At 34.2% G+C, this 19,219-nt stretch overlaps 1 protein-coding gene across 1 annotated transcript in view; it reads right to left on the bottom strand.

Moving 5' to 3' along the window:
• The window catches only part of Smp_152910 (hypothetical protein), a gene marked incomplete at both ends in the record, with an annotated part of 48,458 nt that extends 33,955 nt beyond the window's left edge, over positions 1-14,503 (bottom strand). Inside the window, 6 exons of the mRNA XM_018798685.1 lie at positions 810-1,141; positions 2,717-2,933; positions 3,799-3,973; positions 8,405-8,563; positions 14,110-14,242; positions 14,276-14,503. Coding sequence (XP_018653603.1) covers positions 810-1,141; positions 2,717-2,933; positions 3,799-3,973; positions 8,405-8,563; positions 14,110-14,242; positions 14,276-14,503 — 1,244 coding nt within the window. The remainder of the gene's footprint in view (positions 1-809; positions 1,142-2,716; positions 2,934-3,798; positions 3,974-8,404; positions 8,564-14,109; positions 14,243-14,275) is intronic.
• Between the last annotated feature and the right edge of the window lie 4,716 nt (positions 14,504-19,219).

Consider the following 19,219-nt stretch of genomic DNA (forward strand, 5'->3'; position numbering starts at 1 on the left):
GTTGTTAGTTGGTTGAGTTTGATCTGGTACGATCAATCAATTCATCAGTTTTAACTTCTGTCACAAGTTTAGCGATTAATCATTTAGTCTGTGTTTTATAGTGGTTCAGTGCAAATGAATTGCATTTCTAGGTTGAAGCCTGAGATATTTTAGGATATTTTAAAGTTAATCACAATTAAGTAATCTTGAACAAATGATTATTCCCAGGTTACCTTAAGTTTTCTGGGTTTCACTGAGTTTCTTTGTTTCATGTAGATCATTATTTTCTAGAAGTTAAAATTTTTATAAATGATTTTACAGATTTAAATCATCCGTTCTAGTTGATAAACGGTAAAGCCAGACTACTACTGGTATTTTAAACAACGTTTAAGCAATACTATTAAATGTGTTGATTGATATTTTCAAACAATCTAACGGAAATACTAATCAACACAAAATATGCAGATAAACACAACAACAACAACACATATTAACACTTCTTAACATACTTAAAAGACTTAAAATAATCAAGCATAGTGATTAGGATGCTAAAGGAATATTTTGCAAGTGTTTCATTTTATCCATATACTAGTTAATCGGCAAACTCATATTTGTCTATTTTGAAACTATGTTGATTAGTTCAACACGTTTTCATTTGACCACTAAAAACTTTATTGAATAATTTAGTACAAAATTGAAAAGAAAATACTGACCACCTACCTCATTCGCAGCTCATTAATACACTATGAATATTTGAAACTCTACTATATACTACTTATTTTGTATTTATTCAGTAAAATACTTATGAAGAAAGTTATTTATACACTCACTTAGGTTTTCTTTTTATAATCGGTAACGTTTTATTTCTTGATGAACCTGGAAGTTTTGGAATTGAAACATTTGGAGGGGAAACAGATAATTCGAATGATGTTAGTGTGTATTTTCTTCTAGGTGGAATATGATCACCATTTCCTTCTTCATTCATAATAAAAGGAATATTTTCTTCTTGTTTGATCAATTCATTTTGATTTCTCTCCGTTTCATATTGATAATCATCATGTTCTATTCGAATTTTATGGTTTGCATCATCATCATCATTGGATCCATTTAAGAATACATCATCATCAAACAAGGTTGACTCATTGATACCATCCAAATTACTCTGAACACGAGCACAAAATGCACAGGAAAACCAGTAAGTATTTAAACGAACACCTTCAACAAACCGGTACCAGATAATAACTGATAAAAGTGATCATTAGTTGACCAATACAATTAGTTCTGAAAGTCAACTGCAACAACTGATGAGAAAACCCAGTTAATTGGCTGAAAACACTTGATTTTAAATGTTTTTATCATTTAACTGATAAACAAAATCCGAAATGCTCTAATATATTTGAGAATTGATGTCTGGTGGTTGGAGTTAATCGGCGACTACAATGGAACTTGAATTTTGGGTTGATTGGACCTCGTCAGTAATGTGTGTGTGAAATCTTTAGTCAGTTTTGGTGACATAGAGAGATCCTCTTGCAATGCTATTGGTAAGTTACTGTTTAATTCCCGGGTTGATTAAGAACATAATCTTGAGTACGCACTACTGTGAAATGTCATACAATGATGAAACAAATGTTTAGTATTTTCCTAATTTTATTCGTACCCTAGATGAACTAGTTTAAAAAGTGACTTAAACAATATTGCATGCCGAAAATGTATTGTAGAACTTCTGGATACGAAATTATGATTGAAGACTTGTCATTTTTCCAAATGTTATGTAAAGGATTGCTATTTTAAGTTCCTTTGAGACAAAAAGAGTGACTCAAAACGCACATGGATCATAATTTGGGACAAATTATTCAGCTAACAATTATTTCAGTAAGTTTGCAGATAATTGGGAAATATCATGGACTGACTGTAGCTAAACATTAATAACGCTGGATCCTGGCTGAGTGGTCTGGAGGTTAAGTATTAGGGCCCAAGACTGAAGAACCAGGTTTCGATTCCTGAGTGCAGGACCATGGACTAGCACGGCTGAGAAGTTCCATACTAGGACGAAACGGCCGTCCATCGCTTCCAGGTTTTCAGTGGTAACCTACCATTGGTCAATTCTTGATTTCAATACAGATCCTTTTCTTATGGAGTCCCATATACAGTAATTTATTGCAGAGCTATTTATATCTTGTCTATTACCAAAATATTTTAATTCTTTTTCGAATCTTTCTTAAAATGTCAACATATGATCAGTGAAGTGAAGGTGAAAATTTGTAGCTCATATGGATGCTATTATTGGTGTTGGTCACTGCTTTATAACTAACTTATTGAAGTTTCATTCATCAACTGAATTGAATTTTGTAAAAAAAACATCTAATTCTAAAGCAAAGATGGATAGTGGCTAGCAGTGGAATCCAGGACGTGCGTTTCGTCCTATTTGGGACTCGTCAGCTGGATGTACCTGCATCTCAGAGTTGATGTTCACTCTGGGATTCTTTGCTTACCATGCTTGTGAATTTAGGCTATATCGAGGCAATACGCACAGTATGCACATATGCCAATTAGAGACTGACCAGTTGCAGTCCTAACACATAGATGAGAAGATTCAAACAAACAATACCAAATGAATCTAATTTTAAAATTTCATTTATGCTTTTATTGAAAATTAAACAACTCCATGGTCACAAATAATAGGTAGATAAAAAGATAAAGGGATACTTGTAAGCATTTTCTTCCGCAATAAACCTACTTTAATTATTGTTGTAGGAATTTCGTTGACAATGTTATCATTTGAACATTGGATTTCATCTCTTATCTCTGAAATGATCACTTCATCCTTATCTATATTTACTACTGAATTTTCTTGATTCTGTTCAGTTGTATTTAAAACAATGTGTTTCTCATTTTCAAATGTATCATTGTTATCAGGATTATGTGTTTGAATAAATTGATCTGGATCATAAGAACTGAATAATGAAATCGGGATTGAAAACAAAAAATTGTTTAACTGTAATCAAAAGAAAACCAGTTAATTTATACTTATGAAGATGTAACTTCCGTTTGGTTCTTACTTTTTACATTAAGAGTTGTATGGTTTTTATAGAAATTATGCACTCAACACTTTACCTTCAATATACTTTAATAAAAGAAAGTAAAATGATAAATCTGTAACAAGAGAGCTTTTATTATCTTCTCAGAAGTCAAAAACATCATACAACTAATGCAAAATATTAAGCAGCTAATCATGGAAGAGCAAAGTGAATTAGAGAGGAATATAGATTTTCAATCTATAAAAGATTTGTCAAAAAACAGAAATCTTAGGACCCTTATTGAAACTTTCAACAGAAATTATTCAAATTTATTTTATGAGAGATTAGGCTTTGAATCGTAAAAATTACATATCTTACCAAATTAATATGAATGGTAAAGTAAACAAAACTTATTCCAACTGTATGATCAAGTAGAGAAATGTATTTAAAAATTGGATAGAAGCATTTCTTCTGGTTAGCGTTTTCTTAGCGAGTTAATTTTCTACAGGATGGGGTCGCTAACCCCATGCCCAACCCTCCTCATTTATCCGGGTTTGGGACCGGCAGTAGCCCCAGGAGGAGCTACAGGCGGATCTGGATAAAAGCATTGTATAATTGTTTCATTTTAGTTTGCTACTCCTCAGAAGTGCTCATTCACTTTCACCGAAATCCGAAACTAAATAATTCAAGCCTGTTATCCTTAAATCACTAAATTAGATTATTCATATCTTCAAATTCAAGCGATTCACGAAATAACGCAAGTACCAGTAGGACAGTATCTAAACTTGGTCACTTAACTCACCTGAATTCCATCAGTTCATTTTCATTTACATCACTAATCAGCGCATCAAGAGAATGAGTTGTCTCGTATCTAGTGTTTTGTGGTTCCATACAAAATGAATAATCAGTAGGTTGTGTACTGTTCGGTGGGACAACAGACTCGAATAAATCCTCAGGGGGAACATCTTCTGTATCATCTAATATTTGTAAGAAACATAATGTTGTTAATCAGAACACTAAATAGGATATTACTAATTTAAATACAAATTGTGCAATTTTTAAACCTATAAATCTATTTACTTTATATTTGAAGTTCAATTTTATGACTTGAAGATCGTAATGATACTTTAATAAATCAGAGTACCTTTTAAAATCTATGAATTCACAACGAAAGGGCGTATGATTATATGTATAATTTAACTCAAAATCTTTACTCTGTTTTCCCTTGAGTGGAAGTTTTAATTGTGGGTATAGTTTAGTCATCTTAAATGGCAAGGAGTTATTCGGGTTTCATTCCGTAATAGATTATTTGTTCAGATAATGCAATAGCTCATCTTTTTTTAGAGTAGATCAAGCATATAAGTCTAGCCGACCTCCGGAATGGAATCCTGTATTTTATTGTAAGAAGTACCTATTCAACAGTACTACAACATCATACTTTTACTTAGTGTAGTGTTCACACTGTGGATATGTCAATATGTCGATTGGTGCTTTATACTTCATATATTTGGGAGTAATCAAACCTTAGACTACATATCCAGATCGACTAAGTCAGGACGTGATCTTTCGTTTAAACTATGGCTTAAAATAAACATGATGTTTCTCAAATCTTGAATCGTAAGCTGATCTTAGCTAGGCCACCACTGAAAACCTGGAAGCATTGAACGGCCGTTTTGAACTAGTATCGGGGTGTGTATCTACGACCTAGTACGTGCGAACGAAACCCAGGCCCTTTAGTATCGGGTGCGAACACTTAAACTGAAGACTATTGAGCCGGGATCCAGTGGTATTATCGTCTAACTTTAACCGATTCACGGTACTATTTAACCTATTGCATGTGACAGATAACTGTCTCACACCCGACACGGATTAAACTCCACTAGTCACGGCTTCTCATAGCTATCCACCTCAGGCGATGGATGAAAGTTTTACAATGTCGTGAATAGACTGAAGTTAGACATGTACACAGCTGCACCTCGGCTCAGTGATCCTGAGGTCAGGCGTTTGCGTGAAAGACTGAAGGTCCAGGGTTCGACCCCTAGTGGAGGGATCGAGGATGCACAATTCTGAGGGGTCTCATACCAAAACGAAACGGCTGTCTGTTTCCCTAGATTTTCAACAATAATCATGCTAAGATTAGTTTGTGATTTTAACTTTGAAAACTGTACAATCTCCGTGAATCCTCTATAATAACAACTTTTCTTCAGGATTATTATCTTTTACATTCATCAATGAAATTCAGCTTTCAGAATTTCAAGGTCGCACCACTTATTAATTTAAATCAAATGTGAAGGTTTTTCATCATGGATCTACTCTCTGAGAGAACTACTTTACAAATAGATTTCCGAAAATCTGTGACAGTTTGTTACAATTTATCCATGAAACAAATTCAATGCTATTGTTTGCACGACGCTGTCTTTGAAGTGGCTACACAAGACATCCTATCTCACCCCGCTAGCGAAATTACAGGGACTTTAAATATGTACAGTATACATATTACACTCCACTTCATGCTAACACTTGCTATTTTGACTTTATTACGAACTCATTTTTCTAATCCCTTACGGTAAATTTGTATGATCTACAATTTTACCCTATTGATATCATTTAATTTATTTCAAAGATGTATAGAGATTTACGTAAATTAATATGCTATGAAAACATCAAGCACATATACGACGATAAGCCTATCACGAAATTTTTGTTGTTCTGCGCTCTCTGATTACGTTTTCTTCTACTTAGTTGTAGATAATTGTGTGTATTCTGTGATCTTTCGCAGAACTGTTCATTCGTGAATACGAATTGTCAGCCTTTCAAGTAAGAAAATGCTGAGTCTTAACTTGTGCGTCCTGAACGGCACTTAGCATTTTAAAAAGTCCATGATGTCATATTCATACCTTTCTTCGTAACATACTGTACTTTTTTACCGTTTTGTAAAGACAATGCTCTTTAGTGACAAATATCATGACTGTTGTAGTCCACACTTTAATAACGATGCCGTGCTCTAACATGATAGAATTTCTGATTAAGCATTCACACCCCAAATGCCCTGGTACGGCCGAGAGTGGGGAGAGTCCGCTCTTCCTCTCCAAATGCTCTCATGTGGCCACACGTATATAGCATCTGCCAGGGAAGTCCTACTCACTGCCTTCTCGTGTCAGGAGTGTTGTTTACGAAGCTGAGAGGACGAAAAGCGAATGTCCGACGCTTTAATCGAGTTGGTGGACACGGAAAGTTAACCCAAGGGGAGTTGGAAAACCCTGATTCCAAACCAATGGTGCACATGGGCTGGCTCCATGATCCTGAGGGAACAAATGGCGTATGAATTAATCGTTGGTTACCGGCTAACATGGGACTGCATCTCCTCACGATGCTCCACTGTCTTGTAGATCAGACCTTTAGGTCAAAGGCTCCGGGTGTGTCCCCCTAAGAAAACTACCTACTTCAGTTTGGACACCCGGGCAGTATCACAGCCCTCACACACAAATCAAATGAGATTTGTGTGGCGCATATGTATTAGGTGCCTCTTTGTACCAATATTTATGTGTTCAAATAAATAATAAAAAATCTTTGTAAAAAGTGTTCAGTCAAAGCAGTTCATTAATTACGTCTTTTCAAATAATGTACCCTTATTTATTTTACATAATCAGTGTGTAATTTGTAACTATTTTCAGAATATATATCATTAAGAAAGAATAAACATGACAGGTAGTTTTTTAGATTGTGCAATTTTGTGAAGATTTCTTGTAATTATAAGGTAATATTTACGAAAAAGTGTTTCCAACCAGAGATTTATTAAAAATCAAGGTCGAATTAATAGCGATTGCGTCCTATTTCGACACACTACATTAGTGTGGACTCACAACTTTACATGCTGTTGAACAGTAGGACCATTGATCTCCCAATAAGCAAACTTTTGTTTAACCACTCAGCTGGCATCCATTTTTCTACATTTTTAACTTCAGACAACATATATGATAAAATGAAATCTCTTTTTCATCACCATTTATGAATTAATACCTCATTCTTAAAATTGTTGATCTCACAAGCCACGGTTATTTTCTATTATTTCGAGGAATTTACACTAAAGTTTTTATCTATTAAGATGAATTGTGGATATTCCATATAATTTAAAAATGGTTTATATTACATACTAATCTCAGATTATCTACAGTAAATAAATAGTGAAAACGAAGTTCGAAGACAGAATACTGAATTTAGTCACAAGAAACACTGTTCAACATGGTTGATTATAAACCAAGAACTCAAATTTCTATTTATCATATCTTTTGGCCAAACAGTATATATATTGTATCCACTGAGCGTTTATACATAATCAAAAGTGCTTTCACACAGTAAGTCATATATAGATTACAGATGCACTCATATGGCTTAGAGTATAAGAAAATGAATTATATCACTTCAACTTGACTATATGTTACTTGGTAATTTTGTTTAGTGAAGATGAATTTAAATACCCTATTGATTTGTCTATCATCAATTGAAAAAGTACTTGGATATCAGAATAATTTCATTGATTTCTTTTCAATATACTGATCAGTAAATTAGAAAACAAATCTCTTGTCTAAACTGGAAAAGAATGCGAATTAAGATCGTACAAATAAATAACTTGATAAATATCATTTCAGAATTCGGTAAATTTCTTCTGATCAACTCCATCATTTGCCATTTTTATGAGACAGAGAAAGAGACAGGGAGAGAACGCTTGCGTAATATGCAAGTAATAAAGATAATAATAAGACAATTAATTGAGCTCATGAACCGATCAATGTTAAACCACCATTGAAAACCTGGAATCACTGGATGACCGTTGCTTCCTACTATGAGACCTCTCGGCGGTGGTCTAACATTGATCGGTTCATGATCTCAATTAAAACTCAACAATTGCCACAACCTTATACTGATAAAAACAATTACGTTATATTTATGGGCACAGAATTAGTTCGTATACTCATGTTGCGATTTCTGTACACTTTCAAATTTATTTAACTTTTAACTGTTGGATATACATGTACGTATATATTATGAAAAACGCTCATACAGCTATCTAGATTGAGCTTTTTTAGGAGTAATTTATAGCAAGAATTGATGCCAGTTGTGAAATCATGAGAAACGAAGAAGGATTGGATAGCTGACTCTAACTACTTCAGTGTTTTCTTAGAGAGAACATCCACAACCAAACTAGGACTAAACAGATGTACAGTATTGCTTCATTCTCTTTCTAACATCTATTTGTTATAAGAAATTTCTTTGGGGTTATACGAATTCTTTACAAGATTAAAAAACTAACAAACTTCTCTCACAATTACAAATTTAACTGTTTGCTATACCGAATAATAAATACATCAGGTTAGTTTTTTTACTTCTTTGCAAGAAATATTTTATACCTGTTTCACCAGATTCGGTAAACCAGATTTCTGCTGGAACACTTAGTGAACGACGTAATTTAAGTCCACTCTTAATATCTTCATCAAGGGTGAAATCCACATCTTCCAAATGACCATAATTTAGAAACGAAGACAATGGTCTTCGTTGAATTGAATCTTCTATCAGGTAAAACGAAACGAATGGACGAAAAAATTACAATCAGTTCCTGTGAATATTTTTAAGAAGTAAATAGTTAAATATCTTTTCTTGAAAACGATTTATTCACATGAACAAAAATTAATGGCAACCAACTATTTGTTCGATTCCCGAATGATCTAAAAAATCTGTTGACCATAGAACGTAGATGCCGTGACAACTAAATGAACAGGAATCTAAACAGAAAGTAATTGTAATGACAGCATGAATGAAGGAACGATGAAGATCACAAGTGACAATTGATGGTAGAAGTGTAAACGAAGTATTGAATGTATGGTTTTCATATTTTGCCAAGACACAATAACAATAACAGATCTTACCACCTAAGTCCTCGTTCACAACACTATCCTTCCTCACAATATGGAAGGACTGTCCAACATTTTCATATGAGCTTTAACATTACAGATACACATTCTAATGTAAATTAACGGACCAGTGAGTAGTAACTAATATGGTGTTTATCTAATTCTTAGTTCTGAATAGATTTTGATCATCAGTTTGATGTGTAACCACTAGCTAATTCATGTGATACCATATTCAGTTTGTTGAGACGTACTGTTACTCTAATCTACTTCATCTGTTTGACTGGAACGCCGACGAAATACTTAAGACTAAAATCACTTATCAGTGTACGAGGTTATGTAATTATCAACCACAATAATCATTATAAAAGACATTTACATTCGAAACTATATTGTGTTTAGGTGAAAGGTACATTTGACTTATTTTTACACATTTTTTCCATTTTAACACATATATATGATCTTTATATAAGTTATGTTACTAAAAGACAAGTAATAATAAAAAGAAGGTTTATACCATAATTTCAAAAACAACTGGGATTTCGGGAACGTAATAAACTGTTTTTGTTAGTTAAATGATGTTTGATAAGATCTATAATCCATTTTTATTGATGCGTTTAGCGTTCTTCAATTCCATTACCAAAAATTGTAAATCATAATTGTTTTCATTTGAAGAGAAGTTAGACATAAAATGACCCTTCTATCTTCAAGGTTTACTTTAGGATGATAAATTGAGGGTAGGCTCTTCTTTTGTCGTTTACCACAAGCGGATAGTGATACTAAGATCTAGAAGCATTTCAACAAATCTGCCATTAATTCACAGTCACAAGATTGGTATTTTCAGACGAAAGTTGAGGTCAAGTTGACCCAATGACATCAGTAGTAATGAATTTCATCTAAAATTTAGGGTTTTCAGGGAACAGTCCGGGTGTGAGGGAGACAATGGGAGATGGCTGTGTAATGTCGTGGGTTGATTGAAGTAAGACATAAGCACCGTTGAGTCCCGAATCAATGGCCTAGAGGTTAAACGTTCGTGCATAGGATAGAAAGTAATGGGTTAGATTCCCGTGTGCGGGGTAGTGGTTTAGCATTACTGAGGAGTTTCATACTAATAAAAGACGGCCGTCCACCACTCCCAGATTTCAATGGTGACCTAACATTGATCGGTTCATGATTTCAATGGAACAGTCTACAGCTTGAGTTAATCCCTTCAACAAAAGCCGGTAATAGTTTCATAGACACTCCGTAATCATACACTATATACTGATGAGTATTTCGGTGTAGTAGTAAGTATACTCAAGCTAGAACACAAAAAGATATTTTAAGTACATAAAACAAAATCAATCTCATTTTAGGCTTTTACTTAAAATTCTGATATCCCGAAATTTATGCTATATGATCTTAAAACTTCTGTACTTTTAAGCACTAATAGTTCTGACAAAATATGATAAGAAGGATCGATTGGTCTTTTCTCACTTATCAAATAATTTCATTTTAATTAAGTGAACAGTACAGAATATTTCATCCATTTACGGGCCTCCTTTAAATTTTCAAGAAACGTTTTACTAAAACTTAATTGTGATAATAAGGCCATATTTTAAAGTACGATAAATCTAAAAGATGGACATAATCGAGTCTAACCCTTTTTACAATTTGGTTATGGGAGTAAAGAGTTAATTTGAATGGAACCAAAATATTATCGGTGTTCAGCCACTATTATATTTAAAAGATTGCAGTTTTGTTGATGTCATCATTAAAATGAAGGTCTCAGGTTAAGAGGATAAAATAGTATATTACATTAAAAAGCTGTATTAACCATGGTGAAATATTTCATAATTGCAAATCTACTTTGTATCTTGGGCAGTGAAACTAGCTGTGCAGAAGTGCGATTGAAAAAATAATTAGCAGTTATTGAAGGCTTCATGAAACACTATGCATTAGGTATAGTTGGTTTGAAATACTGGTTGGTTTGTTTTCTAATCAACTACAAAATTACGGCCGTAATCAATTTTTCGTCCCAGTCTAAACCTTTAACATCCCATCAATATTTTCTCTTCACACACTGCTGTCAGTTGTATTGATAACGATAGTAGAGATTCATCTGTTTAAATCCAGATTGACTCTTTTAGACAGGTGATTCGGGACTCTACAAATATGTCAAGACTCAAAAAACTACTTCTAGTCTACTTAAAAAGCCGTTTATTATAGGATGTTTTGGATGTACGCTAAACGTTTAGGCCCATTAGTTTGTATACACTAGTTAGGTTTATCGAAAAAAGGACTAATGGCTAGTTACTAAACTTTACACTAGTCAATTATAACATACTCAGAACTACTTAGAGTATTTACACAGTCTAAAATAGCGTTTTATAAGGTCGATACATTATGCAGTTCTGTCATCTATGTCAGTCAAAAGAATTCTGTTTCAAACAATAAATAAACATGAGATTCTTTTTTTCAGCACTCAAAAAAATGACACATAAAGCACTTCCATTTATATTTCTTTCCTTATAGATTGACTAAAAATATGCTTATACTTATTATGGTTTCATCACAACGCAATTTTATTCATAAAATCTCATTGCAGAATGAATATATTGCAGGTAACATTATTGATTGACTGATTTCATAAGTGAAGTGCATTTAGTGTTACAGCAACACAAACAAATGTTAACCTCACTTCAACAGCTGACCGTTGAATGACTTAAAACGCACAAACAACAACTAGCCTTGTGTGTGCAATGGATTCCTTTAGTCTTTAATAAGAAGTAGAAGGGAAAATAAGTTAGGTTAGCAGTTAATGTATATTTGTGATAAAGCAATTAACAATCGCTTCATCGTAGTGGTAGGTATGATCAGAAAAGCAGAAAAATGCTTTAACAATCATAAGATAACTGATCAATTTCCTTTTTTAAAAAAGCACATGAATGTACAAATAATGATATTGTTTTTAATTTAATGGACTGTTCAATACTCAGTTGTGTTTGAATTTTTAACTATATTTATGACTGTAAATCATGTAGTAAAAAACCTTAATTTGGGTCTATAAAATCTAGTTAGTTCCACAAATTATTAGACCTAAGAATAAAGCTTCTTTTATTTATTAGGTAACCATGTTAGTGAGGCCGATTGTAGATTTTTCAGGATAAAAATCAGTATACAATAAAGGCAGTTCACAGGAAGGAGGTCATGGTATTCCCTACTTTGATACTTATTATCCTTCTCTCTGCGTTATTTATATATTTTTATCATTTAGTAATTAGCACAGACAACGTATATTTGCTATGAAAAACATGCTTTCTAAAGACTTATAACTTCATGAATAATAACAATGAGTCATCGAAAGCAATGTAATAAATTATTTCAGCCATAAGCAAAACATAGATGAACGCTTATCTAATATTTATAAGCGAGACTTACAAAAATCTTTACATAGCACTAAGTTTCGTCATTCTTTAGCCCAATACCTGCTGATTTAGATCAACAGGCTTTCCAAATAATTGTGAGTAAAGCGATTAGTAAAGGCGGGTTGTTTAATTTACATATTTTGGTGAGGTTTTATTTCTTGTCAACCTCCAAAATAAGGAATAAAATTGCTTAAGATGAAAATTAGCCTTTCAGATAAATGTGTGTACTTCCTTTTAAAATAGATATTTAGTTGTTAGATGGTTGGAAGTTTCTGTTAAACAACCAGGGCAGTGATTACTTTCTGAAAACTACTTCAGATCTTATTGGGTCAATAAACGTTAAACCCATAATTGCGTTACTTAAAATTATCTCCAAATGTAATAAAGCAGAGCCAGTAATAGATTTAGTGATCTCCATTTTTCGCATGGAAATGCTAGTTGTCGTAAGAAAATACACGTACTATTGTATTTACGTACAATTTGACATGGATCTTTAAACGCATAGACAGATTCAGAGAGTTATTTTTAACAAATAGCATTCCTATCATATCATAAGAAATATCTCGACGAAAAATATCCTTCAATTTTTAAACATCTAAAAATACTCAACAGGTGTTTTATTAACTGAATATAACTCTACTTCTTTGTATTTCTTTGAAGAGCATCCGCTTCTAATGTTTCAAAGAACAACACACGTTTTTAGAAAAATTTTGTGTTTTTATTTCCTTTAAAAACTTTAACCGACCGATTTATAAATTGCAATCGCTGTAGTATTGTATTGCTTATAGCTTTAAATAAATCTCAAAGATAAATAGTTCTGTAGGTCTTAGAAATCGATGCTAGCCTCATTAGTTTTACTGGACGCATCCCTAGCTGGGGGTGCTTAGTCAGACATCAGCACCATATCAGTACTGGGTAAGGAGTGCTAGGTATAATTTACGAAAAATAGTCAGCTAAGGTCAAATACTTCTCAACGCATCGACCGTACTTCAATTACATCTTTAAATCCCTTTATTTCTGACATTTGTTTTGACTGGCTTCGTGATACTCGGTTAAAAAGACGTTACGGATAACAGAGTCGTCAAGCAAGAAGTGTCTGTGAAATTTTTGTTAATATTAAAAACACGAATTCCTATACATTTATATATCATACAGGAAAACTGGCGTACATTTCATGGATCCTTATCAGAGATTATACGGGAAGTCATAAACACACAGCCTTATTGTTTTCCATTTCTTTGACCATTTAGTATCTGATTTTTAACGAGTAGTCTAATACTTACATACTTCAGTTTGAACTATTAGTTTAGGCAGTTATTTACCTAGAGCCGATTATCTTTTTGCTCGCTCATGTTATGAACGGATCTCTAAAATGGCTGTATCATGAAACTGAAATGGGTCTATCGATGAAGAAACAGTAAACGGTGTTTAGTCTTTCGAAACCTTCATTACATAAATTGTAATCAAAGGATTAAAATGTTTTTCTTAAAGTTGTTGAGGTCGAATCAAAATCCAGCCAACAAAGTCTGACGAAACTTCAATGTTTTTGTTGTGAGAAAATTACATCGCAAACCCAAAAATCATGTTTCTTCAAATAATATATTCCTCAAAATAATATAAACAGGGTCGCAGTTTTATGTCCCGTAACGTAGTTACGAACGTCTTTTTACGCTAGTTTGGAAACCAATAAATTTGATTCTGATTGTGTGGTTGTTTAAAGCAAATATACTGAGTGTGTGGTTTATAAACCGTATGATTAAAATCACTGAAACTGTAAAACTATACAAATAATGCACTCACTCTTTCCAAAAAGTCTAATAAGCTCGTCTTCGTTTAACTGACGTATCCACTGAACGAGGAACCTTTTGGCCGATAAACCAGGTCTAATCAAATAAGTACGATGGTATTTTCTATCAACTGAAAGTTCACTGTCCTTTAAAAATGAACAAAGCGAGCTAGGCTATACTTTTAACTCATATTTGAGGACTTCGTTGACTGATATTTTGGCTCCTTCCAAAATTTTCTCTAACGATTGATGTTTTAGTCTCCCAGAAAGACATAATTTCGTATCCTTCCTTTCCTTATTCAGTTGGGCCTTCGGACATAACCTCAGAACACCATGCTCCGGAATCAAAACTAGTGCTAAGTCACGGATGTGTGTCTTAGGAAATCGATAACCTCTTGGTCTGTTCATGTAATAACACTCAAAATAGAGCGTTTTTCTCAAGCCTAAAAGATTTTATTTTCGATGTATTAAAACAACTTACATCATCTTTCGACAGACTTAGAGTAACTTAACTGACTCTGCAGTAGAGTGTCTTCAAATTCTAGCAATTTAATAGTTCGGAGGCCAGGTAATTTTTTTGGAAGTAAATGTTCACACTCCTGATGTTACAGTTAATTGGAGCTTTCAGAACAAATAGATTCTAGAGTTTCCAGTGCAAAGCGAGTTAAAATATTGAATAGTGTCTGGTCTCTAAGCGCTATCTGTCAACAAATAAATCCGGAGTTGTAAGCATATTTAGATATTCTTTTTTCAGAAGTATCGAAATTAGTGAGCAGTTGAGATTTATCTACATTTATTTAACGTTTTGAACCAGGTGATTCGTAGAAGACCATTTTTGTCTACTGTGTTGCACTTTTATGTCACTTTCGTATATGAGAAGTTCCATCAATACTCAACGAACATTTTGTCTTTTGTTTCTGGTGTTCAAGTTAGGTAAGAGTTTGTGTATGCTATACTTATTTATCTCAGTGTAATATGCTGTAAGGTTTATATGACGATGACCACTGATTATCCTTTACACCTCAATGCATAACTAACGTCTTTTGTAATTTAGGTCAAACTGTTGGGTTTCGCTTCCATTCATTCGTACTTTGTAGGCCATTTATTAGGTCATGGACGTGCGGATCTGGGTACCTACCGGGTACCGTTTAGAGGTTGATTGCTCTGCAATCACAATGGTAGTTCATGGAGTCGACTAGGTACATGTATCTTTCCAAGAAATATATTCCAAGTACTGTCAGATCTAAGTCTACCACAGTAAGTATTCGGAGGAATTGTCTCCAAAACTGAATATCTTGTGTTGAAGTTGTTTGCCCAAAAGTCGTGATCCGCATTTAATTGGGAGTTTGAACTGTACCTGAGGAAGATTTTTTTCTTATTTCAGTTTTATTCTAAGCACAGCACCTGTATCCACTGGAAAATTCATAACAGTGAGTATCAAGAGGGTCAGTATGGCAAGATTCTTGGGACTAAGTAACAGCCATGTGGAAGCGAACACTATATATACTTCCTTACATACATTGTGCCATAGGTAAGCTTAATTGTATTCTTCAGGGGTCCCTACAAACAGTTCTGCCGACTACCATGGTAGAGCGTGTCATTATAGACAACGATGTGAGTTGGATTCAAGATCGTATAGATTAGGCGGTACATCGCGGCGAGTTGACAGCATTGTACTAGGATTGTTTGTCTAGGGCAACAGATGAGTACACTAATAATAATTCTAGATCTAAATCCCATAAGCTTTCAGGATCATTCCAACTCCTACAAAGAAGCTTACCCAATTTCTTCCGCGAAGTGAATTTTCATACTGATTCTATGATAGTGTTGTATTACATCCAAAATACAGAAAACTGATATAGTACCTATATTTCTAATCGTCTCGCTATCTTACATCAGTATACAAAAGTTGGGCAATGGACTTATGTCAAATCTTCGGAGAACCCAGCTGATTGGACGTCGAGAGGCATACAAAAATTGGCCGATCTTGAATTGTGGATTAAATGCCCTACTTTACTGCGTGCCGATTTCAGTAAAGCTATTGCCGACTGTCACCAAACCATTCCTGACAATATTGAGTTCAGAAAAACTTCTGTGGTTAATTTGAGTAGAGTGAATTATGACAAGTTTCCTGCTATTTCTTATTACTCAGACTGGTTAAAATTAGTTAGGGCAGTAGCTTGGCTAAGAAGGTTCCAATTAATTACTTGTTATAACAATGTGGGCAGGACAGGTAGGCATACTGTTATAAGTCCTACCCGTTCTTTTAGTGTAGAATATGCGATTACGTGAACCATGGTAAAAAGGGCATCAGAATAGCTTGTGCAGTATGGAGAGATTTTGGGGGCCGGTGTTAGATCCATTTTGAAAGTGAAAATCCCTCCATGCATACATTTGTGATTTCTTCCTTGTGGTTTCTTTATTTGTATATATTGTTAACTTTTTTGATGCCAATTAAGTCTGTAACGTTTAATTTTCTTGGTTTTCTTGTCGTTTTTATTGAGTCCCTATGTTCCTTACTGAACTGTATTTAGTTTGTTTGAATTGTTATTATTCTGGCGACTGCCATATTGACTGCTCGCTCTTTGATTGTGAGGTTTGATTTTGACTGGGATCGTGCATTTTTGGTTGTAATTTGGAGCACTTTCCAGATATTGGAACACTTTGTGTTATAAAACAGCCGCTCAAACGGAATCTTACTTGACCTATCCAGAAGGGATAGAATAACACTCATCTTTTGGTGTTTTTGGTAATTTTCATATATTTCTTACCCCTTTGCTATTCATTGTAATTTAGATTGAATATTTTGGTATCAATTGTTGGTTGAATAACTGGGTGGTAATATTTGTTTAGGTAAATTTGTACATTTGTATATATGATGAAATTTGGAACCGTTATTACTCCAAAACACCTTGTTCTGATTTCGATTGAAACGAGTTACTAAACCTTTACTATAGTTATTCAACCACATCCAGACCTATTGGAATTTAGGTTTGGATCTTATATAGGTGGCCTGTAGCTCTTAAAGTCTCGGGCGATAGTGCGGCCATGCCGGAACACTAGTTAGTCCTCTTGCACAAGCTTCTATAATAATAATAATAATAATATATTCTGAAAATAATATTTACAGAATTCACACCAGTTTACAGGCATGATCAGATTGTTATAAAAATCAACATTTAATGTAGAGAACAAACATGAATTATAAGAAAGTTTTATGTTTGCTGGTTTAGTAATTGATAAACAGTTTAAATATGGCATATATCACGGCAAGCCAATGCAACACCAGGGAACTTGTCATTTTTTCATCAAGTGGATAGCCTGATGATTGACCAACATTGTTCTGTAAGGTTATTACCAGTGCCAGAGCGAGTTATTATTAATTATCTACAACTAGAGAAAGTAAGATTAAAGCAAAGAGCACGGAACAACAAAACAACGATAGCAAGTAAGAGGTTAAACATTTATAGTTCCGATAATCTCACTTGTGGAGCAAGATACACTTGCAGGCGCTAGAGCATTTAATGCATTTTCAGAGGAGCAAAAAGCATTAATTGAGCGAACAAACAATGGGAGAGAGTTTAACATACGGATAGTTTGGGGTAAATTATTCCAGAGCCTAGAAAACTTACAGGTAAAGTAATTCATATAGAGAGAAGATCTAGAATATGTTTGTTTCGCTAAAGACAAGCAGTTACGAATGTCGTAATGTGAAGCCTTAGCATATTGAATCGCCTGACTGGATGTGAAGGAGAGTTTGTTAAGTATTTTGAAAAAGAAGATAAGGTTAAGTTTAAGTCTCCTCTTCCATAAAGGGTCAAGCCCTAGTTTACTACACCTCGAATTATATGTCAAGACACTATCAGGTCCAAGAGTACGAAATGTAAATCGTCTCTGTACTGATTCCAGTCTTAATTTGTCCTTTATGCGCGTGCTACTAAGGAGAAACGCGCAGTATTCGAGGAGTGGTCGAACACAGACTTTGTACATTAGAATACGAGATTCGCTGTTATGAAGGTTTCGAGTTATGAAACCTATAAGGCGTTGAGACTTGGACGTTTGTTTCATTACCTGTTCAGTAAACGACAAGTCATCGGAGTACCTAAGTCCTAGGTCTACTACTGTGTGTAACCTAGATAACATTTCCCCATTTATGGTAAGATTAAGGTTGAGTGATATATCACCGAAGCATAGCCAACCACATTTAGCTGTATTGAGCTCCAGCTGCCATTTTGAGCACCACTGTGCTACCTTGTTAAGCTCCGTGCTGATACAATTTTGAATATTGCTCAGCTCATGTGGAGAAAATGAGTACACCACCTTAAGATCGTCTGCAAACAAAAAGGACTTACCCACACTAAAACACTCACAAATATCATTAATGAAAACTAAAAAGAGCAAAGGACCTAAGACACTACCCTGAATTACCCCACTTCTAACAGGGACTGCGTTCGACAATGAAGAGTTGATTTTAACTATTTGATGTCGATTGCTGAGGAAGGAATCAAACCAGGCTAGTAACGGGTTTTCGACCCCATAAGATGCGAGTTTACCTATGAGAAGTTGGTGGTTGACCATGTCGAAGGCCTTAGAAATGTCCAGGTATAGCACTAATACTAGATATCCTTGGCTACGAAGCGAATAGACTAAATTAAAGAAGTCAAAATGACATGTCATACAGGATCGATTTTTAAGAAATCCATGTTGCGAATCATCAATAAATTGTTCAGTCAATAAATAGTTGGATAGTTCATCACTAATAATTTTTTCCATAATCCTAGAGATAACTGGAGTAATATTTATTGGCCGATAGTTGTTCATGTCAGTCTTATCTCCGGATTTGTAACGTGGTATGATGTACGCGGTTTTCCAACGGTCAGGATAAGAGCCTGATTCCATAGAGAGGGTAAACAGTTTAAGGAGAAGAAGTTGGATATCTGGACCACCATATTTGTAGAGAAATGATGAAATCCCGTCTGCTCCGTGACCTTTCGAAACCTTGAGCTTATTTATAACCTTACTAATTTTCAGACATGTGAAGGAGATAGATGTTATTGAGTTACCAGTCAAGCATATAACTCTAGAAACAGAGCCATTTATGGATTCTTTGTCATTTGCAAAATT

This window comes from Schistosoma mansoni, chromosome 7, assembly GCF_000237925.1.
Source record: "Schistosoma mansoni strain Puerto Rico chromosome 7, complete genome".
NCBI lineage: Eukaryota > Metazoa > Platyhelminthes > Trematoda > Strigeidida > Schistosomatidae > Schistosoma > Schistosoma mansoni.